At 48.9% G+C, this 26,383-nt stretch overlaps 1 protein-coding gene across 4 annotated transcripts in view; it reads right to left on the minus strand.

The window, feature by feature from the left end:
* The window catches only part of CENPC (centromere protein C), a 1,220,926-nt gene that overhangs the window by 215,420 nt on the left and 979,123 nt on the right, over positions 1-26,383 (minus strand). For all 4 annotated transcript variants that reach the window (XM_078676246.1, XM_078676245.1, XM_078676249.1 and 1 more), the window contains one exon: positions 20,156-20,245. In XM_078676246.1, coding sequence (XP_078532372.1) covers positions 20,156-20,245 — 90 coding nt within the window. The remainder of the gene's footprint in view (positions 1-20,155; positions 20,246-26,383) is intronic.

Genomic DNA, 26,383 nt, shown 5'->3' on the forward strand with positions numbered 1-26,383 from the left:
TATATAGACATGTACAGATACTGTATAATTCACCATGTGCATCTCAAAACCGAGAGACGTCCAAGAAGAACATCAGCAGAATCCAGGAGCAGAGGAACTATAGTCCCTGCTAGGCAAAAGCAGAGGAAAGTCCAAGGACTGAAGGGCTTCCCATCACCAGATAAGGAATAGCAAACAGTACGCCAAAGAGTAAAACGCAGCCAACGCTGTTGCGCATAAAGGACTAGCAGACACGCAGTGCCTTTGAAAGTACCCAGTGGGTGCCCACATGCCAGGACTGTAAGCAGAGAGAAAGTGCTCCGGAAGCAGAACAGAAAAACACACACATATGTGCCTCCGGCTGACAGCTGAGACAGCTGACATAGGCAACAAAGGGTGTAAACACAGCAAATGCTGGAAAAACAGCCAGGGCAAGCAATGAGGAGGTTAACATGTCGGGACGAGCCTGTTGTTGCGTAACCCCAACAATACAGCGGCAGGAGAGATGGAAGCATCAAGAGAGAGCTACTCCACCATGTAGCTCTAAAGAGATTACATGACCCGTGTGGGACATCCCCCAACAGGAAGGAGAGAAGAAGCTGCGTTGGCTGGCAATCGAATCTGGGGCAACTACTTGGAAGGCAGCGATGCTCGCCACTATACCGCCAACCGCACAGCATGAAGAGAGGAAAAATACACCTGTGGGAAATAAGACACAGTCCTAAATGGGCCCCGCAGGAACCTCAGTAAGGACCCACACCACAAGGAGAACCTTCCTGAACAGAAGACACACACACCACCCAGGGAGTGCACTACCCGTGGGAAGGTAGACTGGTTCTACAATAACCAACAAATACCCCACATAGGGTATGTCACGTCCCTATGAAAAGTAGGAGAGCACCCCTTGAAACTAGCTCGCAGGCAGAGGAGACAAAAATATTAACAGAAACAGCTATAAAGATTAAGAGCCCGGAGACTAAAACCAAAGAACAGCAGTAACAATACTGCAACTAATATAAAACAAGACCGCAATGGTCGTAAAACAAGTTCAATTACGGAAAGTGAGACATGAGATGCTGGACCGCTGAATCCTCATGACTGTCAAAAAGATGGGCCCCGTCAAAGGGCAAATCTCGGGGACGCTCCTGAACATTTTTCAGAAAAACTGCCATCATGCAGCCAGGCATGGCGATGGAGAGCGACTGACCTGGCCATAGCCCGACCCACGGAGTCAGTGGTGTCCATGGCTGATCAAATAGTACATTTGGCCAATTCACGACCATCTTGGAGGATTTTAGTTAGTTTCCTTCCCGGAAGGCCCTTGGGCTGACCTATCAACTGAGTCCCAGAAGGTGAAAGTTGCCCGAGCAAACACGCAGGATGTGTTTAAGGACCGAAGGCCTGAGCTCGTGGACACATACAGTTGACGTCTCCAACCAACGAGACTCCCTAGTAAGAGGGAGGAGCAAAGGAGAGGCCGACGAAAGCGAGGCTGAGCCGGCCTGGACAATCAGCCCTTGAGATCTAGTGTGTAGGGATAGACATACAGGGTTATCTGGGGCCAGGCGATGACATGCGCTATTGCACGTTCTACAGGGTCTCCTCAGGAGGGCCTTGCCCAGGTCCTGAAAAGAATGCTGTATATCGACGTGCCAAAAAGCACCAAGGGCTCAACATCCACATTGCCCTGGTGGAGCAGATCCAACAAGGGATCTTAAGGCAGAAAGACAGAGGGAGGCTGGAACATTAAAATGTCCGCATCCTTGTGAACCACTTCTGCAAATGTTGCGCTAGCCTCCGGGCCATTCTAGATGGCGACCAAGGGTCCTAATTAGGGAACGGTTGCAGGCTAACACGTCCTCCAAGATCCAAAGGCTTCCTAGACGGAGGGTGTTCAAGGGCCTGCTGGTGCTCCACATGGATAAGTTACTTACCTGTAATCCTAGTTCTCTTCCAGGGGTATCCTCATCAAAGTCATAAGCACTGAATATTCCCGCCAATGTGCGGGACCCCGGAAACAATTTAAAAATATATATGTAAAAACACATATATCTCTCTCCACATATATGTACGTACATATATTATTTTTCTCACATCAATGCAGCCCCAAAACTGAGGCTAAACAATGTAAACACATGTACATGTACTGCAATTAGTAAGGAAGCAAAAAAAAAACATTAGGTCAAATATACCTTAAACTTTGTGTTTTAATGAGTAAAACCACTCATAAATCCTGAACATTGCTAATAAATAGACATTGTTAGCCCTCAGGCTGCATTGTAAAACAATAGCATAGAAAATGAAACCATTTTCAACAAAAACTGGCACCGTGCCTTTAAGGCAGCCATGACTCCAGGCTTCCCATCATGCCTCAGGGTTGACAGTTAGGTCAGTTGTTCTTTGCATAACCCTGAAGACAGGGCTCAACCATAGGATTGCAATAGTACCAAATCTCATTTACCTGGGGAGGCGGGTGGGTTGCTTATGATTTTGATGAGGATACCCCTGGAAGAGAACTAGGATTACAGGTAAGTAACTTATCCTTCTCTTCCAGGGGATCCTCATCAATAGTCATAAACACTGAATAGAATAGCAAGCCCATCAACCACCTGCAGGTAAATGAGCAGTACATGACCCAACCATATCATAACAGCCAATAACTCAGCTGCTAAACAGATTCCTCAGGGAGGCCTGACCCACCTGGGTATCTGCTTTCGTGTCAGAATCTAGACAGTAATGTCTGGTAAATGTATGGACAGACCTCCAGGTCGCCGCTTTACAAATCTCAGACATGGGCGCATTATGCAGGAAAGCCGCCATTGCAGCTCTACCTCTAGTGGAATGCGCTTTAGGGGTAACCCCCAGAGGTTTTTGTGCCAATTGGTAAGCAAGTTTGATACACGAAACGATCCATCTGGAAATGGAACGTTTCGACGCTGCATGGCCAGTTCTGATCGATCCATAGTTAATAAATAACTGATCAGAATGTCGAATAGACTTGGACCTGTCTAGATAGAATTTTAAAACCCATTTCAGGTCCAAAGAGTGTAAAGCCCTCTCAGCTGGAGTAGAGGGATTGGGAAAGAAAGTGGGCAGAGAAATCGATTGATTAACGTGAAAATCTGATACCACTTTCGGCAGGAACGAAGGGTGCGTTCTCAGCACCACTCTATTCAAATGAAACACTGTATATGGTTCCTTGGTACAGAGAGCTTGAATCTCGCTCACCCTACGGGCTGACGTAATCGCTACCAAAAAAGCCGCTTTCCAGGAAATATGCTGTAAAGTAGCTTTATGAATGGGCTCAAAAGGAGGGCCCATCAACTTTGATAGTACTTGGTTCAGCTCCCAGGGAGGAGAAGGAGGACGTACTGGAGGGTACACCTTTTTCAGACCCTGCAGGAAATCCTTTACCGCTGGCAACTGGAAAAAAGAGGTTTGTGAAGGTGATCGCCTATAAGCTGTTATAGCAGCTAAATGCACCTTAATGGAATTAAACTTCAACCGTGCTTTAGCCAGGTACATCAAGTAGGGAAGAACCGCTTCTTCCTGACCCTTCACCGGATTATGACCAGTCTGCATGCACCACATATAGAACCGCTTCCACTTGCATGCGTAAGAGTGTCTTGTGGAAGGACGTCTTGCTTCTCTCAGAATGGACATGCAGTCTTATGGCAGTCCTAGATGGCCGTACTGAATGACCTCAGGAGCCATGCTGCCAAGCTCAGTGACAGAAGGTTGGGATGGTGAATCCTCCCGTTCATCTTCGATAACAGGTCCGGCCTGCATGGAAGCCTCTTGTGAGGAGACACTGACAGGTGAAGCAGGTCCGTGTACCACCATTGTCTCGGCCAGTCGGGGGCAATCAGGATCATTGTTGTGCACGATTGGTTCAGCTTGCTCACCACCTTCGGGATGAGCGGAAGGGGTGGAAAGGCGTACACAAATTCCCCATACCAGTCGATCAAAAGAGCATTCCCTCTCATTCCTGGTCGGTAGAGCCTTGAGGCGAAGCTTGGGCATTTGCTGTTTACGTCGTCCGCGAAAAGGTCTATGGAAGGACGACCCCAAGACTGGAAAATACCTTCTAGCACTTCGTCGTTGAGAACCCAGTCCTCTCTGTCTTCGAAGAGTCGACTTAGAGCGTCCGCCCTCACATTCTGCTCTCCTGGGAGGTGGACTGCTTGAACAGACAACTTTCGAGCCAGAAGCCAATGCCAGATGTGCTGAGCTTCCAGTGATAGAGTCCTTGAGCGTGTTCCTCCGCTGCCTCCTGAAGCGAGGGAAGGAACGCTTTGAGGGCCAGGTGGACTGCTCTCAATTCCAGCAAGGTGTTGTGGTAGGTGCTTTCTTTGGAAGACCACAGACCCTGCACTTGGAGAGGCCCCATGTGCGCCCCACAGCCTTGTAAAGACGCGTCTGTGATTATCGGTTGTGCAGGAGGAGGTTGATAGAAGAGAACTCCCACCTGCATGTTCTGCTTCTTTGTCCACCACGGGATGGAAGCTCGAGCTACCTCTGACAAAGTGATCTGATCGTTCCAGCGAGCTGATTGCTGGTCCCATTTGTCCTCCAGATCCTGCTGAAGAGGACACATCGAAGTCTGGCGTTCGGTACTAAGAAGATGCAGGAGGCCATCGACCCTAAGAGGGAGGCTATTTTTCGCACTTTCTGAGTCCTGCTGCAAAGAACTTGCTGGCACTTGAGCGTTATAGAAAACTGTCTCTCCTCCGAAGGAAACACTTTTCCTACTTCGGAGTCTAGCAGAGCTCCTAGGAAGTGAATCTTCTGAGTGGGTTGGGAGACAGACTTGCTGTAGTTGACATGTAGGCCTAGCCGCTGACAGAGCTCTATGCAATTCTCGAATTGGTTCCTTACGTTGTCTGGGGAAGGACCTTTCAACAGCCAATCGTCTAGGTATGGGTATACGAAGAGCTGCCGCCACCACTGCGACACACTTCGTGAACACCCTGGGGGCCGACTTCAATCCAAACGGTAGGACTTTGAACTGGTAGTGGGAGGTCCCCACCCGGCACCGAAGGAATTTCCTGTGATCGAGCCGTATCGATACATGAAAGTATGTATCTTGAAGGTCCAGCGAACACATCTAATCCCCTTTCATGAGATGTGGATATATTTGATGAAGCGCCAACATGCGAAACTTTTCTTTTCTGACATGTAGATTGAGTGTTCTCAGGTCCAGAATGGGCCTGTATTCCGCCTTCTGGCCCTTTTTTCTGACCAGAAAATACCTAGAATAGACTCCTTTCCCCCTTTGAGCCACCGGCACCCTCTCGATGGCTGATTTTTCGAGGAGTGTTGCTACTTCTTTCTTTAGTAGTTGTAGCTGGTAGCTTGACGTTGGCATCGGAGGAACGGATGGAGGTAGACGATGAAAACGAAGACAGTACCCATTCTGCAGCGTAGACAACACCCATTGATCTTTTGTAATGGCCTGCCACTCTGTCCTGTGATGTGCAATGCTTCCCCCCACTGGAGTGGACAACGGCGCTGGAGGAAGTGAAGACTCATTGTTTCTGCTGAGGCTTATTGAAGTTGTTGCCTTGGCGCGGATTCCCACTTCCTTTGGAATTGCGCTTGCCTCTATATTGCGATTTTTGTTGGCCTTGCTGGTTCTGGCCCTTTTGCCAGTGAGGGGTTTGAACCCTCTGCTTCGAAGAGCCCTTGTTGTCAGAACGGAACTTCTTCCGGAATTCCTTTTTCTTTTCAAGCCCCACGGCTTTAAGAGTGTCTAATTCCGTTTTCATCCGTTGCATCTCTTCATCAGCACTCGCCCCAAAGAGAGATGTGCCCGAAAAAGGAAGGTTTCGGATTCTGGCTTGAGCCTCAGGTTTTAATGCTGTTCGGCGCAACCATGAGGATCTCCTCGCTGTGATTCCATGCGCATATCCATGCGCAGCCAGAGTAGCTCCATCTGCCGCCGCCCCTATAATCTGATTGGAGACCTGACTGCCCTCCATCAGAATCTCCTCAAAGTCCTTTCTATCTTCCTGAGGAAGTTTTGCAGAAAACCTCTGAAGCGAGTCCCACAGAGATCTATCGTAACTGCCCAGCAGAGCTTCCGCATTGGCGACCTTGAGGAAAGAGGCTGAGGTGTTACACACTCTTCTCCCCCATGAGTCTTGTAACTTGCTGTCCTTATCGGGCCTTGGATTTTTTAGCCGCCGCAATGATTACTGAAGCTGGTGGCGGGTCGGACTTGAGGAACAGGGGATCCTCTTCAGGAGAGCGATATTTCTTAAGAATCCTTGCTGGAACTGACTTCACCGTAGCCGGAGTCAGGAAGACCTCATTCACCGGATCCATGATACCCGGGACCAACGGCAGCAAAGGTTTGGATGCCGATCTGTGCTGCAGGGTTTCAAAGATGATCGTCGTCTTGACCTGCGGAGCTGCCATAGGAACTCCCAGCTTCAGGGCTCCCCTGCCCAAGATGTCTTGGAACGAGAAAATATCCTCCGTTGGAGATATTCTCGATTGTGGGCTGTCTGTTAGAGTCGGAGAGTAATCCCTGTGAGAGGGTGACTTTGAAGAACTTGAAGATCTATGAGTCCGCCTTCCGCTCCTGGACCTAGATCTTCTCCTACTTGAGCGCACTCTAGAAAGAGACCGCTCCCTGGGGCTAGATCTTCTCTTACTTGAGCGAACTCTAGAGCGAGACCGCTCTTTGTGGCGGGAGGCTTGTTGTCGATAAGCCTTCAAACGGTCCGCCGTCTCCTTGTCCTTGGCCCAGTGGTGAAGAGGTCTGTACCACCTTGGGGAAAGACGAACAGAAGGAGACTTCAGGGTGCGATCTCTCACTGGCGAACGTGTCGGAGGAGGTTGATCTGCTTGTTCCTGCTGCGACCTTGCCGGAGACTTGGACCTCTCCCTGTCCGAGGAGCTGACTTCCCCATCCGAAGATCTGTCACTGCGAGATGCCGAGGAGGATGAGGACAGGCTCACCAGAGACCGTCTAGAGTAAGTCCTCGACCGACCTCTCTCATCCGAGACCCTTCTCCTTTTGCTGGGAGGATCCTGTATCGGGGATTGTTCCACCTCCGCAGCCGATGCTGATCTTGCTGAACCCTGCTGAGACATCAGGGCCTGAGGCTGGTCCAATGATTGACTCTCCCTCAAGGATGATCTTCCCTGTGTTCCTGCAGGGGAGACATTCCCTGAATTCGAGTCACCCCGTTCCCTGGATCTCTGCTGACCGGTCGACGGTGGCTGCTTCGACGCCCAACGCCGAGTAGATGAACGCCTTCTCGAAGTCGTTCTCCTGTGTGATTGCGGAGGATGCTCCGACGTCGAGTGCCGCTGCTCTGACGTCGAATGTTCCCTCAACCTCGAGTGCTGGTGACTGTCTCTCGACGGAGAACGTCTTGACGTTGAAGGTTGTCTGCCAGATGACGACGGAGGCTGCTTCGACGTCGAACGCCGATGATCTGGCGACGACAGAGGATGCCTCGACGTCGAATGCTGCTGGGCTGATTGCGACGGAGGCTGCCTCGACGTCGAACGCCGTAGACTGGGCGTCGACGTAGGCTGCTTCGACGACGAACGACGATGTCTGATCGTCGACAGAGGCTCCCTCGACGTCGAACGACCACGACTAGTCGTCGACGGAGGTTGTCTCGACGCCGAACGCCGGTGGCCAGGCGTCGACGGAGAATGCCTCGATGTCACAGCATGCCGATGCTGCTTCGACGCCGGTTGGTCCGCTGTCGAGCTCCTCTGCTTCAACGGCGAACTACCCCTCAATGCTGTCTGTACCGGAGGTACCTTGCCTTCCGACGCTGAAGACGTCTTCTTCGTCGCCGTCGACTGCTTCTTCGACACCGATCCCGACGCCGAAGGTGAACAAGTCGGGATTCCTCTCGACGTCGACCGCGTCCTGCAACTTTTCTGCTTCTTGGGAGATCATCCTCTCTCAGAAAGTCCATAAACACGAATTCTCTCTCTGTCTTTGAGAGTTCTGGTCGATAAAACTGGCATGTTCACAGGATTTTGAAGAATGAGAGTCTGGTAGGCATAGGATACACACCGGATGAGTGTCAGTCTTGGCCATTTTCCTTCCACATGAAGGGCATTTGTCAAAGAGGGAAGGCATTTTGACAAAAAAATTACCTTTTTTAAGCCTAAAAAAGGTAGCAGTAACACCCTAAGTCCAAAAGACGTCGAGTGAAATAAAAAAATGTAGATAAACTGGTATATTTTTTGACAGAAAGTCAAAAAGAAAGGGAGCTGTTTCACAAGGGTCCTGACTGAAGGAGCCGGAAAGAACAACTGACCTAACTGTCAACCCTGAGGCATGATGGGAAGCCTGGGGTCATGGCTGCCTTAAAGGCACAGTGCCAGTTTTTGTTGAAAATGGTTTCATTTTCTATGCTATTGTTTTACAATGCAGCCTAAGGGCTAACAATGTCTATTTATTAGCAATTTTCAGGATTTATGAGTGGTTTTACTCATTAAAACACAAAGTTTAAGGTATATTTGACCTAATGTGTTTTTTTGCTTCCTTACTAATTGCAGTACATGTACATGTGTTTACATTGTTTAGCCTCAGTTTTGGGGCTGCATTGATGTGAGAAAAATAATATATGTACGTACATATATGTGGAGCGAGATATATGTGTTTTTACATATATATTTTTATATTGTTTCCGGGGTCCCGCACATGGGCGGGAATATTCAGTGCTTATGACTATTGATGAGGATCCCCTGGAAGAGAACAACCTGTTCCAGGGAACACGTAGGCAACAGGGGCTGGGGAGGGGAACGGAAGCCCCACTGGGCTTGCATAGAATGTTTGGGTCCTCACCGCTTTGGCTCCAGGGCAATGGCAACATGGCACACATGTCTTGAAGCTGCCCAGCGGCTGCGGCCCTCTGTCAAGGGGTTGCAGAGCACTGTTAGAACTGACAGGCCGTGAAAAAAACACAAATGGTAAATAATCTATTCCTTGACTTGCCCCTCCTCTTAGCCTGACGATCCACAGCAATGAACTGAAAGGCGCACACCCTCTTAAGCATAAAACACTGTGTGCAGCACCACTTAAGTGGGGCAAGGATGAAGCAGTGGCATTGAAGTGGGAGGAAGTCTGGGGGTTACGTAGGGTTCCCATAGCGGCCTCACGGTAGGGTTTACTGCACGAACTCCAGACACGAAACGAAAGACAGAAGCTGACTGCAATTTACGAGGAGCGCCTTGTAAAGGGCTCCTCTCCTCGCTATTTTAACCACTGCTGTGTACTACTTTTTAAAACAGAAACTGCCAGAATTGTTTATATGTGCACTCCACTTTTAATTCACGCAGAGAATTACTTGCCCTTCACTTACTGTCATTATTTGTTGTAGCTGCACTGGGTCGCCGTTCCACCACCGATTGTTCGGCTTGTGTGGAGGGACCGCATCGTGCCACAGGAAGTGAATACTACTTCCGGGCCTTATCTCCAATCAGCTGCTCTCCAGCTGACCCCTCTTGCTGCCTAAAAGCGGATGCCCATCGCCTCGCGCAGTGTTCGCACGAGACGAGAGACAGAAGCGGACTGAAATTTACGAGGAGCGCCTGGTAAAGGGCTCCTCTACTCGCTATTTTAATCACTGCTTTGTGCTACTTTTTAAAACAAACTGCCAGAATTGTTCAAAAGTGCACTCCACTTTTAATTCACGGAGAGAATTACTTGCCCTTCACTTACTGTCATTATTTGTTGTAGCTGCACTGGGTCCCCGTTCCACCACCGATTGTTCGGCTTGTGTGGAGGGACCGCATCGTGCCACAGGAAGTGAATACTACTTCCGGGCCTAATCTCCAATCAGCTGGTCTCCAGCTGACCCCTCTTACTGACAAAATACAGATGCCTCCCGCTCCGCGCAGCGGGTGTGCCGATGGCGCGCCGAAGACAAGCCCCTCTGCGCCCGTCCGTGGCCGGATGGGGCCTAGGGCCAGAACCCATGCCCGATTCCAACATCATCTTGGCACTTATTCCAGCAAAACTCTTCATTCACTTCGGCCCAAGCCCAGTCCTTACTGCACACCGCTTATGTGCGACTATTTAATCAACTTGCCCCTGTTGTGGTCTTACCTTCACGGACCATTTCCTGAAACTCACTTCCCGTAAACACATTACCCCAGCCCTTCCGAGTAAAAACATCACAACTGCTCAGACTAATTTCAATTTTCTCAGTCTCAATTGTAGGTCACTCCCAAAGCATAAGCGTGACATTTTCGACCTCCTCACTGACTTCCAACCTGGTGCCATTTTCCTCACGGAGACTTGGCTAAACTATAGCTCCGGCCCCGATATTGCTCAAGCACTTCCACCTAATTACGCACTTTTGGTCAGAATCGTGCCGACAAGGTTGGAGGTGGCATAGCGATAAACCTTAAAACCTCCTACGCATGCAAATGGGTTGACCTAGAATTTAAAAATTGTGAAGCCGGTCTGTTTAAAATCCTGCTCTCACCTAACTTTACCCTTTCAGGGATCTTAATTTATCGCCCCCCGGGACCAGCCGGGCCGCCGCTCTTCCTGCCTTTATTGCCCCTCTACTACTAGAAGCCACAAATGTTATGATCCTGGGTGACCTGAATTTACATTTGAATGAACATTCTTGCCCTACTAGCTCCAATCTTATTGCAGATTTGGCTGCCCTGAATGTCATTCTGCATAACTCAGGACCCACGCACAAAGCTGGAAATCTATTAGACCCTATTTTCTCCAACCTAAATACTATCTCATGCACAATGGCTACTCCTATTACCTGGTCCGACCATTTCTTGGTAAACTTCCAGATTACTAATGAACAGTGCCCAAATAGATCCTCTCTCCCCTCGGGGTCAAGTACTCGCAGAAATTGATCTTGATATCGACAAACTTAACTCTCTGCTTAAAAACTCTCTACCGGTTATCTCAATATCTAACCTGGATGACAATGGGATCATCCATAATTGGCTACCCTTTTCCATTGATGCTTGCCTGCCTACTCTGCAAACATTTTTTATTCTCATCGCCCCCCAGCTGCCTGGTTCTCAGAAAGGCTAAAACTAGAAAAAACGAAATGTAAAAATTTTGAAAGATACTGGCGGAAAGTCTATGAGCCGGCAAAATAAATCCATATATAAACGTGCATTAAACAACTATCACTCTATGCGCAGTGCTACTTGAGCAGAGCACTAAATCAGACTATTCTTAATTCACAAAACTGCCCCAAAGCACTATTCAAAGTAGTGAAGGAACTATCGGGTGCCACTTGCCAGCCCGAACCTTCAAGCCTAAATTCCATGCAATGTGAAGCTCTGGCTGAATTCTTTGTGAAGAAAATTGAGAACATCTACTCGGAATTTAATAAACAAACAACACCTCTTATAAATTCACAAAATGATCACCTTGTTACACAATGCCTCCCACCGGAAGCAAATCAAGCCAACAACAATGCCTGTCTAGACAAATGGACCCCTCTCGACATTTCTTCTTTCTATAGTATTCTCTCTAATATTAAATCTGGCTCCCCCAATGATCCGATACCCTCCTTTAAACTTCAAAAACTGGACCCGTCCATACTATACATTCTCATGGAACTACTTAACACATTACTATAAGAAGCTAAAGTTCCAGCAGCGTGGAAACGCGCTATGGTCCTCCCCCTCTTAAAAAAAGCCAATTCTGACCCAGAGATCCTCTCCAATTTTCGTCCCATCTCCTTACTCCCGATCCTTTCTAAGGTTCTAGAAAAACACAAACACTCAGTTGACAAATTTTGTTGAAATTCATAACATCCTCCATCCATCTCAATTGGGTTTCAGGGCAGGATTCTCTACAGAAACGACACTCTTGGGAGTCACCAAGGACATCCGCCAACAGGTTGACAGTGGCACTTATCCTATTAGATCTAAGTGCCGCTTTTGACACCGTCTCTCACACCTAACTCCTACAAATCCTCCGAACCAGAGGTATAATCGGTTTTGCTCTCAAATGGCTATCCAGTTTCCTGACTAACCGGACCTTTCAGGTATTTTCCTCAAGCGCACAGTCTAAGACCCAGGTTTCCCTATATGGGGTCCCTCAAGGCTCCATACTCAGCCCATTGCTTTTTAATATTTATGTCAGCCCTCTAGCTACTATTGCTGAGCAAGCAGGGCTGACTATATATTCTTATCCTGATGATCCCCAGCTCCTCTTCTCGCTCTCCACCAATGAGATCTCAGAGTCACCCTCACTTCAGCTGGGACTAAACAAGATTGTTGACTGGATGCTTGCTAATGAACTAAATCTAAATGGTGGGAAAACTGAACTCCTCCTTTTTGGGAAAAATAAACACTTTAGGGGCCCCCATCATTGGCCACCTCAAATGGGTGATCCTCCCCTCCCTTCACAGTCGGCAGGTAACCTGGGCTTCATCATAAACGACTTATTGTTGATGAAGCAACAAGTTATTAAAGTCGCTTCTACCTGTTTCGCTATTCGCAAATGGCTGAGGAAAATTCTTTGGATGCTCCCTCTCCCCACGCAAAAGACTGTCATCCAGGCCCTAGTAGTGTCCAGACTGGACTATGGCAATGTGCTCTATCTGGGTGCTTGCAAGGAAGTGTTCCACAAGTTGCAAGTAGTCCAGAACTCTGCAGTGAGACTACTTTGCCAACTTCCCAGAATGGCCTCCACCCCAACCTCACTCGGGGAATTACACTGGCTAAGAATTGACAACCGAGCCAAATTCAAAGCACTCTGCTTTATGCACAGAATCAATTCAGGCTTAGCCCCCAAATATCTTTGCTCCTTAGTGCACCATCACCTCCCTCCACGTCTACTACGCTTGTCTAATCAATTTAAATTTAAGGTGCCCAGAATTAAACGAGCTAGAATGGGAGGCCGGTCCTTTGAATATCTGGCTCCCTCCCTCTGGAACTCCCTATCTATTAATTTATGTCTAGAAAATCACTACCTCAACTTTCGCAAGGGCGTAAAAACATGGCTGTTTAACCAATAGTATCCTTAACCCTCCACTTGTATCTCTTATCTTACGTGTTCACAGGCGCCGGGAAACCTTCGGGTAGCTGCGCGCCATACAAATTTTAATTAAAATAACATAACATAACATGACATTCAAGGACTCCCTAGCGGCCTAACGCACAAGTTACTACTTGTGTAACAATATATCTGTAAGAGAGATTAATTAGTGAAAGATTCCTTACCTTAGAATATCCCCAGGCGTCAGACTGGATCTGGAAAGTTTTGCTTAGCAGTACCCCTGCGCGTCAGTAGGTGGCGTCCTGTGGCTCCGCATCCTTCGCTGGCGTCGTATGCGCCGAGATGACGTTACGGAGACTACTTAGGCACCACCCATGCACGCTGGCGTCAGTTCTGTACACGACTTTCCGCGCCAGGAACGCAGAGCCATGCAAGATACTGACCACTGGTGCATTAAAACTAAGGCCCTGAAAGGGATGACCTTAACCCGAGTAATCAGTTCGCAGAACAGGGAGGATGGGAGGGGCAGTAAGGTATCTATCACTAACCAATGTCTCTTACAGATATATTGTTACACAAGTAGTAACTTGTGCATCTGAAAGAGACACATTAGTGATAGATTCCTTACCTTAGAATAGATACCCCAGCAATACCAACCCCGGTGATGGGTCTTTGAACAAGATTACACCAGAAAGTCACGGAGAACAGAACGGCCAAATAAGCCGTCTCTCCGGACTGGACTGTCAAGGCAGTAATGCTTGGTAAACGTGTGAAGCGAGGCCCACGTAGCTGCATCCCAAAGCAGTAGTGGCTGCCGTCGCCCTAGTGCAATGGGCACGCAGCCCCACAGGAGGCTCCTTCTGAGTAACAGGCTTTGATGCAGAGAACGACCTATCGAGAGATGGTCCGTTTTTGCACGGCACGACCTTTTTTGGCGCCCACGTAGCCAACAAAGAGCTGGTCATCCATCTGGAACTGTTGTGTGCGCTTCAGATAGAACGAGAGCGCATGTTTTGGGTCCAGACAGTGGAGCCTCTCTTCCTCTTTGGAGGGATGCGGAGGAGGAAAGAAGGTGGGCAAAGTGATGGTCTGCACAATGTGAAAGTGAGTAACAACCTTAGGCAAGAAAGAAGGACGGGTCCTTAAAAGCACCTTGTCCGGATGTACAGAAAGGAAAGGAGGTTTAGAAGAAAGAGCCTGGAGCTCACTCACTCTTCTGGCAGAGGAGATAGCTACCAGGAAAGCCGTCTTTAGAGTAAGAAGACGCAAGGGACCATTATGAAAGGGCTCAAAGGGAGCGCACATCAGATATGTCAAGACGAGGTTTAAGTTCTTTTGAGGCATTATGAACGGCACGGGAGGAAATGTGTGCGTAATGCCTTTCAGGAAACGGTTAACAACCGGGGACTTAAAAAGAGAAGGCTGATCAGGAAGCCGCAGAAAGGCGAAGATGGCAGAAAGATAATCCTTGATAGTGCCCAGAGCAGAACCCTGCTGGGCCAAGGAAAGAAGGAATAGAAGAACCTCTGAAAGAGGGTGTGGTCGTGGGGTGGGAGCGGACCGGAATAACAAGCGTGGAGGCCGTATGTAGTAGGCTATCTCGTAGCCGAAGTTTATTATGGTACAGTATGTGGATGGTAAGGTACAGGGATAAAGAGAGTCTCAGTGAATTGTTGGTTCCTGGGTTCGGGTTATGAAGTCTTCTTGTTCCGAGGGTCCAGGGGGAGCTGTGGGTCTTGAGTGGAGTCGGGGCTGGTCGTGGAGGCAGCAGTCGGCTCGGCTCCTTGATGGTGGTTCCTCGGAGGGGGGGGGGGAAAGGAGAGATAGAACGACGGCCGTTAGTACTGTCGGTCACAATGAGGATATGAGACCGTTTCCTTCACCAGAGTGTTGGGGCTGAAACGAAGGTGAGGAAGGGGAGGGGAAGGTAGGAGAGGAGAAGAAACAGCAAGGTCCGGGTGTAGGGTGATTCCGGTTAAGGACGTGGGGGAGGGGTTCTTATTCACAGTCGTGATTGTGCAGCACACACACGTCTATATACAGTGCTCAGTGAAACGTGAAAGTGAGGGACTCTTATTATACAAGGGCGGTCTGTACAGGCTATTATTTACACAACACTCGTACCACCTCCTCTCTACACACCCGCAACACTGGTACTCACTTGGCCCGCCGCAACTCCGTCCTTGAGTTGCGGCCGCTCTCCAGCGTCCTCCTCTGGAATCCACCAGTTCTCCGTCCAGACCTCGTCTCCTGGTTCGGGTTCCTCTCTCTTCCCCGGGGGTTCTTCGCACGCCGTCTCCTGCCACGAGTCTTCCTGCTTGAACGCGGTGTTGTCGGTTCTTCCTGCTTTTCTGTGGTCCGCCTCCGGAAAGGGGGATGGACTTCCGGGGTCGCGGGGATGTTCTTCCGGTGGGTTCCGCGATGTGATTGGTTCCTGCAGCAAAAAAGAAAGGGGTGGAGTCCTGGTTGTTTTGGTTGTCCGGGCAACAGGGAATGGTGGTGGTGACCGGCCGGCGAGCCGTGGTCTCGGCTCGGCCGGGGCTGTGATCCCATCACAGAGGGGCAGAAAGGGGATCCACAGACTTATACATGCACCATGCCACAAACTTGTTCCACCTGCAACCGTATACCGTTTTTGTGGAGGGAAGCCTGGCTGCCAGAATGACAGACTTCGGAAGGAATATCGAAAGCTGTCAACTGTCGCCGCTCAATCTCCACAAATGGAGGTGGAGGCTGGACAGGTCCGGCTGAAGGACCGTCCCCTGCTGCTGCGACAGAAGATACTCCTGAAGAGGCAGTCGGATAGGGGGATCGATTGCCATATTGAGTAGCTCTGGATACCAGTACCTTTGTGTCCAATCTGCAGCCACAAGAATGACCTGGGGCCGGTCGTGCCTGATCTTCAGCACTCTGGGCAGAAGTGGTATAAGCGGAAAGGCGTGCAACAGACCGAAATTCCACTCGAGACGAAAAGCGTCGCCGAGCGAGTGCCGCTTTGGAAATTCCAACGCGCAGAACTGATGACATTGCGCGTTCTCTTCGGTGGCGAATAGATGTAACCAAGGCTCTCCCCACTGCCGAAAAAGACCTTGCGCCACGTACGAGTTTTGACGCCATTCATGATCCATCATGCATCAGCGGCTGAGTTGTCCGCCCTGGCGTTCAGAGAACCTGCCAGGTGTCGAACCACCAAGGCAATGGCTTGATGTTCCAGCCATGTCCAGAGGCGCAGAGCCTCCTGACATAGTGTCCACGACCCCACCCCGCCCTGTTTGTTGCCGTACCACATGGCGGTGGTGTTGTCCATGAACACCTGCACTACACTCCCTCAGACAGAGGAAAGGAATGCTTCCAGTGCAATGCGGATCGCCATAAGCTCCAAAAGGTTGATATGGAACCGGGACTCCGCCGGAGACCAAGGGCCTCTGATCTCCGCCTCTCCCAAGTGGCCTCCCCATCCCAGGAGGGACGCATCCGTCACCACTGTGTGCTCCGGTTGGGGAAGGGAGAGGGATCTGTCATTGACCCAATCGCGATTCGTGAGCCACCACTGCAAGTGCCGTGCAGTGCCCTCCGAGATCTAGACGTGATCGGACAGGTTGCCCTGATGCTGTGCCCACTGGAACTTCAGATCCCACTGCAGAGCTCGCATTTGCCATCTGGCATGTTGTACCAGCAGGATGCAGGAGGTCATCAGGCCCAGGAGCTGGAGGGTCATCCTGACTGAAACCCGGGATAGAGGCTGAAAGATCGGAATCATAGCCTGAATATCCCGGACTCGCTGCTCGGGAGGATAGACCCAAAACTGCGTTGAATCCAGAACCGCTCCGATGAAGGGGAGCTTCTGAGAGGGATTCAGGGGCGACTTCGGCACATTGATGGAAAACCCCAGCAAGTGCAGGAGGTCGGCCGTAGTCTGAAGGTGGGTGACGACTGCCTGGGGCGAGCCCGCCTTCAACAACCAGTCGTCGAGATGGGGGAAGACTGACACCCCTGACCTGCGCAGATGAGCTGCGACCACAGACATCACTATTGTGAACACCCGAGGGGCACTGGTAAGGCCAAAGTGGAGCACAGCAAACTGAAAATGTTTCTAGCCTTCCGTGAACCGCAGGTTACACCGGTGGGCCGGCAGGAGGGGAATGTGAAAATATGTGTCCTGCAAGTCCAATGCTACCCTCCAGTCTCCAGGGTCGAGGGCAGCCAAGACCTGAGCCAGAGTCAACATCTTGAACTTCTCCTTGGACCTCAGGGATGTCTCCGATTGACGTCCCTGAGGTCCAAGATGAGGCGCAAGCCCCCTTTGTCCTTCTTGGGGACCAGAAAAAGTGGGAATACAAATCACGTCCTACTTCCGATCCAGGAATGCGCTCAATGGCCCCCTTGGCAAATAGGGCCGCGACTTCCAGTTGGAGAAGCGCAAAGTGATCCCACGAAATGCGGTGGAACTGAGGAGGCATGGCCGGAGGGGGGAGGGGGATAGGGGGCAGGGTAGACTTGAAAGGGAGGGAGTATCCCCTCCGGACGAGCTACAACACCCACTTGTCGGAAGTGACAGAACACCATTGGGGAAGGTGATGGCGAATCCTGCCACCCACTGGCGTGGGATGCGACCCGAAGCTCAGACTAGGAAGGCTTAGAGGTGGACGTTGCGGGAGCGGAGGTGGACACAGGCCCGCTGAGTCTGGTTCTGCGCAGGCTTCTGGCTGAACGAACAGCCAGGGATGAAAGGAATGAAATGTGGTGGAAAGGCCCAAGGACTTGGCCGTAGCTCGAGAGTCCTTAAAACACTCCAGTGTCATGTTGGCTTTATTACCAAATAGGCGAGTGCTGTCAAAAGGCATGTCCATGAGCGAGTTCCGAACGTCCAGGGAGAACCCAGTGGACCTCAGCCAGGTGTGGCGCTGAAGCGACACGGTCGTGGAAATTGCCCTACCAAGGGAGTCCGCGGTGCCCAAGCCACAACGAATGGCGGATCTACCCATGTCCTTACCCTCAGCCACAGCCTGAGACAGCACAGTCTGGACCTCCTCCGGGTACCAAGGCAACACCACAGCCACAGAATCCCACACCGCGTGGGAATAGAGGCCAGGAGGGCATGCGGTGTTCACTGATTGCAGTCCTAAGCAGGCCGAAGAGAACAACCGCTTGCCAAACTACTCCAATCTTTTAGAGTCCTTATCCGGCGGAGCCGTGGGAAAGGCACTCTGGGACGTAGAAGCCTGAATGACCAGACTTTCGGGTGTAGGATGAGTGGTATGAAAGGTAGGGTCACCCGGAGCCGGGCAATGACTCCTGGCGACGTTCTTATCCATAGGGGCCCCTGTGACGAGCCGTGACCAAGTGCCTAACAAGACTTCGGTGAGGGCATCATTAAAGGGCAGGAGCGGCTCCAAAGAAGTGGACGCTGGCTGGACACCTCAGTGAGGTGGTTTGTCTTCAGGGTCACCGTGGTGAGATCGAGGTTAAGGACCTCAGCAGCCTAACAGAGCACCACCGTATACGAGGCACCTTCCTCCATAGTGGGCGGGGGAGAGGCAAGCCCTGGATCAGAGGAGATGTTCAGGGCCCCAGCCTCCTCCAAGTCATTCACCCACTCCTGCTCAGAATCACACTGACAAGCCGGCGCCGGTTCCCAATTTGGATCCCAGGCGGGGACAAATCCCTCCGGGAACAGGGGAAGAGGTGGAACCAGCGGTATCCACTGCGGCGCCTGGGCTCGAGCCGGCAGCATGGGACCTCTTGGCACCGAGGCCGGAGCCAGGAGCTCAGGATCCTGCGGCGCCAGGGCCGGAGCCGATGGTGGCGCCGGGGCTGGATCCGCCAAAAAAGGAGTCGACGGACCAGCAGGATCCGGACACGGGACCACAGGACCCAAAGGCACACCGGCGGGAGCCCTAGGCCTAAAAAGGCAGTCCATGGCAGAAAGGAATTCTTGCATCTGTGCAGGAGTCGCCGACGGAACCGGGTAACGCGGGTAGGCCGTTGGAATCCAAGATTCCCAAAGAGCCGCAGGTGTGGAGCCCCTGTCCCCCTCGCCCACATCCAGGGACCGACGGGGGGACGTCGGAGAGCGAAAACGCTTCTTTGACTTCTTTTTGTGCTGTTTCTTACCCGAAGAGGAAGAGGAGTGGTGGTGACGACTCCGCGAGTGGTCACGGGAAGGACCCCTGGATCTGGAACGGCGCGGGACAAGTGCCAAACTTCCAACAACTTCTGGCGCTGTTCCATCGGGGCCTTCGGGGCCATAGTCCTACAGTCCAGATAGGCCCGGGAGTCATGGTCGCGCTCCAGGCAGTAGAGACAGACGTCATGAGGGTCCGCCACTGACATATTGCAACGGCAGGTCCCGCAAGACTTAAAACCAGGCATCCCTACTGATACCAGAGAAAACCAACAAGAGACAAAGTCTAAAAAAGATAGTAAAAAAATTACTAGGGTACGTGCTCTAACCGGATCTGCCCTTACTGGCGCAGAAAAAGAAAGAACTGATGCCAGCGTGCATGGGTGGTGCCTAAGTAGTCTCCGTGACGTCATCTCAGCGCATGCGACGCCAGCGACGGACGTGGAGCCACAGGACGCCACCTACTGACTCACAGGGGTACTGCTAAGCAAAACTTTCCGGATCCAGTCTGACGCCTGGGGATATTCTAAGGTAAGGAATCTATCACTAACGCGTCTCTTTCAGATTGTGAAGCCTTCCACTTTTGTAGGCCAGCTCTGCTGAGTACTGGTTTGCTGGTCATCTCCATTATTCCCTCAAGCTGGGCTCCTGCTGGTCTCTCCACACAGGCTTGGGAGCAGCTTTCTTTCCTTCTCATGTTATTGGGTAGGAGGAGTAGGCGAAGTAGCACACTGTCCGCAATTCAAGTATAGAAGAGTAATGTGAAAGTACTAACAACACAACGATTATCGATTTGTTGACTTGAGCAGAATTGGGGTGAATCTCCCTGTTGTGATCTGGAAGTTGATCTTGTCACTGTTAATATTACGATATAATGAACCAACTGCAACTTGTCAAATATTGTCATTAATATGTTGTATTCAGTATATGACTGATTTCGAATGCTACAAATCGTGTAACATATGTACCGGACTGAAAACTAATAAAATACATTAGAAAAAATAAATAAAGTGGGCATATAACACAGGAGTTCACTCTTTTTTTAGTAAATTTCAATTTTTACCTCTAAGTCGGTTCCTTACCTAAATAGATTTCATGGCCTTTCACCAGGTCCATTACTGCAGTCGGTTGCGTTTTAGTTGGAGAGTTATCAGCAGCAATTAATACATAACCTTAAAAATAGAAAACATACTTTCAATAAGTATTTAGTTTTAAATATGCACAAAGAACAAGTTAAAGTACTACTCTGTTCTCATTTAACCTTCGATTGCATATTCTGCTCTTTGTTGCAATCCTGACTATGTTCACACTTGCAGCTGCTGGAGCGTGAAAATCCTGTGCGAATTTGGCACTATACTAACAACAGAGATGGCATAATAAAGGCCCAAAAGATGCATATCTATCAGCTGAAACCATAATGCCTTTCCTGATTACGTTACTACCAATACTTTTCCATCAGCAGTTCAGCTCACAAATGAGCTCAACGGGTAGGATGTGCCTAAAGGATTATTTTCCTGGGACCAAGCTCTGGGCTAAGGGAATACTTTAGTAATGTAACCAACTTATTTTCTTGTACGCCTTCGCTTTGTCGTAGAAAGTATTTAACATAAACAATAGTAATAAACCACCAATAATGGACAGTTTGTCAGCAAATTACATTAGAAAAAGATTGTGTAAGACTATCTTGCCAAATCTGCCATCAGTCTAATGAAAGCAATGGCTAATGAATGTGTGCCAGGGAAAGAATTAGATTTAAATGGACCTCAGAAAGCCTTGATGAGATAACATCACTTACTCAACCATTTGGCAATGAATTGCAGAGCATTATAAAACGTTTTCGACTTGTATATTGCTAATAACAAACAAACCTTAACAGGAGAATCATTTGTCTTTATAATTCAGATTATCTGTTAAAGGCACCTGATTGAACAATCGCTCAAAACTAATAACTATAGGTTTGGAAAACACTGGCAGTTAAATGGCCTTTGTATGATAGAGGCGAGAACTAATCCTATAAATAAAAAAGTGGTTAGACCTCATCATTACAGTGTCTTATGGAAGATCAGTGCAAGTAAGCTCATCAAACAAGTAAAAAACGTTACTCCTATGGTGATTCTTCCTTGTAGTGCAAAGCTTTCTTCTATACCTCATGAACAAATTACTTAACTTTGGTTATGCTCCTTCTGGTGAATACTCTACCTAACTACATATTACTGACCCCATGAATACTCCCAGGTGCAAGACTGGATATGGCGAATTTTCCAGCAATGCTCCCTGAGAGTTGATAGGTGGAGACATGCAGCACTGTGATGATTCCATATTGTCCCAGTAGTGATGGAACAGAGTTGCATTAAGGGCCATACCTACACACTAATGTCAGTTTCTTAATGTTTCTCCTCTTGCGCCCTCAGACGCATAGCACCTAGAACAAAGTGTAGGAGACAGTGTGCCACAGTCTAACTTGAGACCATATTACAAAGTGCAAGACTCCACACCATAGAGCAGGGAGGTAATGAATGTGTAACCAGATTCAGTAGCCACCAGAAACAGCATTATCTAAGTTACGTTGTTCTTCTGATGGATATTTCTTTTTTTTGTAATTTTAAATTGTTTTCATTGAGTTTCCCAAAACAGACCAACACACTAAACAAACTATAACACCGTGGTGAAATAAACTAATCAAAGGATACAGTAAACAACACATCAATATTTAGGGGTACAGAAGGGGAGAAGGGAGAATGCGGTGCATATTCTAACATCCAGATCAATACTAATATCAGCTGTTTTAGTACATAGGTTGTTCAATGATAATCTATAAAATTAATAATGCAACAATATTCTTGTAGACATCATATCTAGTGAAGCAAAAACACAGGTGAAAGACAAAAGTTTATGAACTGTCAGCACAGTGTTGCAGGAGATACAGTGGTAGTGGAGTGGATACCTGACCTTATTAAGAACTATTAGAAGCATCAGAGGTCTCCAGGCACAAAGCAGAGGTAAATAGGAAAAAGTCTATGGTCGGAAGATGTAATATGAAAATCTCAGGAACGTGTATGATTTGCTCTATTTAAGGAGGCTTGATGTTAAAGGTGGCGGCATCAAGTGAGCCCCACATTGCTCTGAGAGACGGACGCCAGGGACAGAGTTGCAGTGTTATGTTGTCAGCGCCTCAAAGAAAAGAGCCATTCCTGCCACATGTGGAATGAGATCACTTTAAAAATATTTAGTTCTTGCCTAGGCAGCGCTTGCGCTGTCTCGTCGAGACAAGCTGTATTCAGGTGACATACTCCGAAACCGGTCCCAGGATGTTTGTTTACAGTCCAGGGAGGACCTGGATTGGCAGTTCGGTCTGGACTGTTCCCAAGAGACATAGGGTCAAGACTGATTTGCATATGGCTGGGTCCAAACTGGGGTGGTGTAGTGGGCAAAAGAACGATAGATTTAACCCAGGTCTCTTGACTGGGGGAGAATGTTTGAATCATTCAGCTTTCCATACGTCATTTATTTCAGTTACACTTTTTGCCCTAAGTGAGATGGGTATGCCCCGATGTAGGTCCCTAGCTCAGTATGTCACTGGATGCAAGCTAGCCTGGCTGATATGAGGTGACATACCCTGAAACCGGTCCCAGGATGCTTGTTTCCGGTCCAGGGAGGACCTGGCTTGGCAGGTCGGTCTGGACTGTTCCCATGAGGCACACGGTCAAGACTGATTTGCAGATGGCTGGGTCCAAAGTGGGGTGGTGTAGTGGGCAAAACAATGATGGATTTAACCCAGATCTCTTGACTGGGGAGCATATTTGAATCAATCGGCATTCCGTCCATCATTTGTTGCAGTTACAATTTTTGCCCTAAGTGGGATGGGTATGCCCAGACGTGGGTCCCTTTCTCACTGTGCCACTGGATTCCAGCTAGCCTGGCTGATGAGGGGTGACATACCCCGAAACCGGTCCCAGGATGCATGTTTCCGGTCCAGGGAGGACCTCGCTTGGCAGTTCGGTCTGGACTGTTCCCATGAGGTACAGGGTTAAGACTGATTTGCATTTGGCTGGGTCCAAACTGGGGTGGTGTAGTGGGCAAAAGAACGATGGATTTAACCCAGATCTTTTGACTGGGGGAGAATGGTTGAATCATTCAGCATGCCATCCATCATTTGTTGCAGTTACAAGTTTCGCCCTAAGTTGGACGGGTATGCCCAGATAAAGGTACCTAGCTCACTGTGCCACTGGATTCAAGCTAGCCTGGCTGATGAGGGGTGACATACCCCGAAACCCGTCCCAGGATACTTGTTTCCGGTCCAGGGAGGATCTGGCTTGGCAGTTCGGCCTGGACTGTTCTTATGAGGCACAGGGTAAAGACTAACTTGCATATGGCTGGGTCCAAACTGGGGTGGCGTAGTGGGCAAAAAAACAATGGATTTAACCCAGATCTCTTGACTGGGGGAGAATGTCTGAATCATTAAGCATTTCGTACATCATTTATTGCAGTTACACAGCATTCAGGATATGGGTATAAAGCTACGCCAACTTTCCGCCCATCTTTTTAATTGGCTCCTGTCTCTGTCCTTTGTAAATGGTGGCTTTTCATTGGTCATTAGGCTTAGTAGTCCCTCCTTAGTACTGCCTTGTTTCTTCTTGTAACCTCCCAAGAAGACACCCTGTTACATGTGTTGTTACTCCGTAGGTTTTAATTATAGCCTCAGAGCACTATTTTCTTAAAGGGCTTCAGCAGGACAAGGCTGGCAGGGGTTACTTTACTCACTACTCACATTTATATCAGACCTTTGTGATGGTCTAACATTAAAACGCCAGGCACCTTATTTTGTTTTACACATTTTACACTCCTCAGAGAAGGCAATTCCTTCGGTTATTACTATTAGCAGAGAAAAGTAGGAATCATGAGACAGCTCTGGCTTAACATTACTTAGGATACGTAGCAAATCCCACCAGGAGAGGAATATCGGAGACCAACTGTCTGGCAGTGAGTTAATTTCTTTTAAGAAGGGTATTTTCATTAGTTTGTAGAGTAGTGATAAGATCATTGGTAAACTCTAATCCTAAATATTTAATGCAGCATGGCTGCCAAGCCAAACCAAAGTCCCCAATTATTTCTTTGTTGCCTAACTTATTAAGCAGTTTCACTTATGTTTTATCCTTATTAAGCCTGTATCCTGAGATCTCAGAAAATCTTTTTATCAAGGCTATTAAAGCTGGTATGGCTGTGTATACATGTTCAGAGACTACCAGGATGTCGTCCGCCTAAGCGGCTACTTTGAATGTAATTCAAATAGCAGATTCCTCACATTTAGTATAAACACTACACCTCCCATAGGTGGACAGTTTGATGAGTGCGCTCAAATTAGAAAGTGTTGCAGTACAGAAAAGGCAAAATGATTCATGTCGGACATAACAAGGCAGTAGTGCTTTGTGACTGTATGCACCAACACTCAAATCGCAGTTGGCATATGACAAAACTGGTCCTCTCCAGCCCCTTCTTTACTAATGCCATTTAAGTGCTAAGGGGACTTGTGGAATGGGAAGAAGGCCATCTAATGGTTGCTTCTTGTTGCACTGCCTCTCCTTTCTCCACTCCAGAAAGCTCCAAAAAGAGCTGAACCTTCAAACAATTGTCTTTTGTGCAGTTAATGTAGAAACTCCGATCCCTCTTTGGGCTGAGACAAATGAGTTTCTCCTCTTCTTTCGAAAGGTGAGGTAGAGTAAAAACCACTCACAGAGTGCTTGATTGGCTAACAAACAAAGGTAGTACAACACTGCCAAAGTCCTCAGCGCACCAATCTGTTCAAAAATAAAGTTGTGTAGGAGATTGCGCTGAGAGGCACCAGCATTTAATTTAGGCAGTGTGCCTATGCTAATGCTGTAAGAAAGACTGTTAAGCGTTAGGATTCATAAGGAGCAGCCGTGCATTGGCTCAAAGGTATGAACATAAGAAATGCCAAAAGCAGGTTCAAATTTCTCTGTAGCAAGACAAACAGATTAGCAAAAACATGAGTCAGTCCTTTAACAAAACACATCACAACAGGTGAGTTACAGAGAGGGTTGATGAGGGTAGAGGATTGACATGACAGCCAGCACACAAGGCTTCAAACGTTTGCCAGCCCAGAATGTAAAACGTCTTTACAGACAGGTGTATGTTTGAAAGAATGGCATCTCAAAGTGGTAGATGTGGACAGCAGCCTTCAGGCTCATCTTGAAGAAGTGTTAAGGCTCTTGTTTTACCAGTTAAATAATGTTGTGTAGGTCAAACGAAAAAGAACCATTCAGTGTATATAATTTTTAAAAAGTCTATTTATTACACAACACTCAGTAACACATTGGTATATCTCCTACCCGGAGATAAACACACCAATACACAACAGTACTTCCATTGCAAATAGGTAAGTAGCACAAAATACAGTGGTCTCAAGGGGTAGACCAAACTATATATTAAAAAAGTGGAATGTGAACTGCAAGAGAAGATGGGCCTTGAACCAGGAGACCCAGAGGATCCACGGACAGAAGGAACCACCCAAGGTAAGTACCAAGAAACCCCACGGAGGATGTGTGCAGAGTGGGAAAACATCTGTATGCCCAATGAAAGTCAATTAAGTTGCAGTTTTGCAGAAGAAGGACCCTTCCCGGAGGACCCCGGAGAAATGACTTTAACGACAGAAGGTTGAAGAGGCACCCCACCCGTGGTACCTGTGGATATTTCGGAAACCAGGTTACCTACACCGGGTAAGCCAGGTGAATAGGGGTCAAGAGACGTTGGAAACCTCAGTAGACAACAATAGAAGACTTGGAGAAAAGTGCCTCTGAAGATGAAGGTAAAGTCGACCGGTGGAATCCAAGGATGTATTCTGAAGGTGAAGAACCTGCAAGCAGAGGGAACAGAGTCTATGCCACACAGGAGTGACCAGGAGGCACGGAAGAGCAACGCCCACCGATGTTGGTCGGTTCAGACGAGTTGACAGCGACCTTGTCGCTGCAGCTGTGAGGACCAGGGGACTCTGAGGAAGATCAGGAGCCATGCATGAGCTATCCCACTTTGGATGGCGATGACCAGGGGGTTGGCGTTCGACAGCAGCACCAACATGCCTTGGTAGTCCCAACTGGCGTGGAGAACGAAGGAGCAACGTTGGGACCAGCAAGGTCAAAGGGACTCATCACAAGCAGGAGAGTCAGGGTAGGCCCCAAACAAGCAGGGGAGCCCACTGGAGCAGAAGAAGACCCTCAGGAGGACCCACAGGCCGAAGGCACAGGAGTTGCAAGAGGACCTCGAGCAGCTCACCACGAAGGAAGACCCATGGTGCA

This window comes from Lissotriton helveticus, chromosome 2_1 (genome assembly GCF_964261635.1).
Source record: "Lissotriton helveticus chromosome 2_1, aLisHel1.1, whole genome shotgun sequence".
Classification (NCBI taxonomy): Eukaryota; Metazoa; Chordata; class Amphibia; order Caudata; family Salamandridae; genus Lissotriton; species Lissotriton helveticus.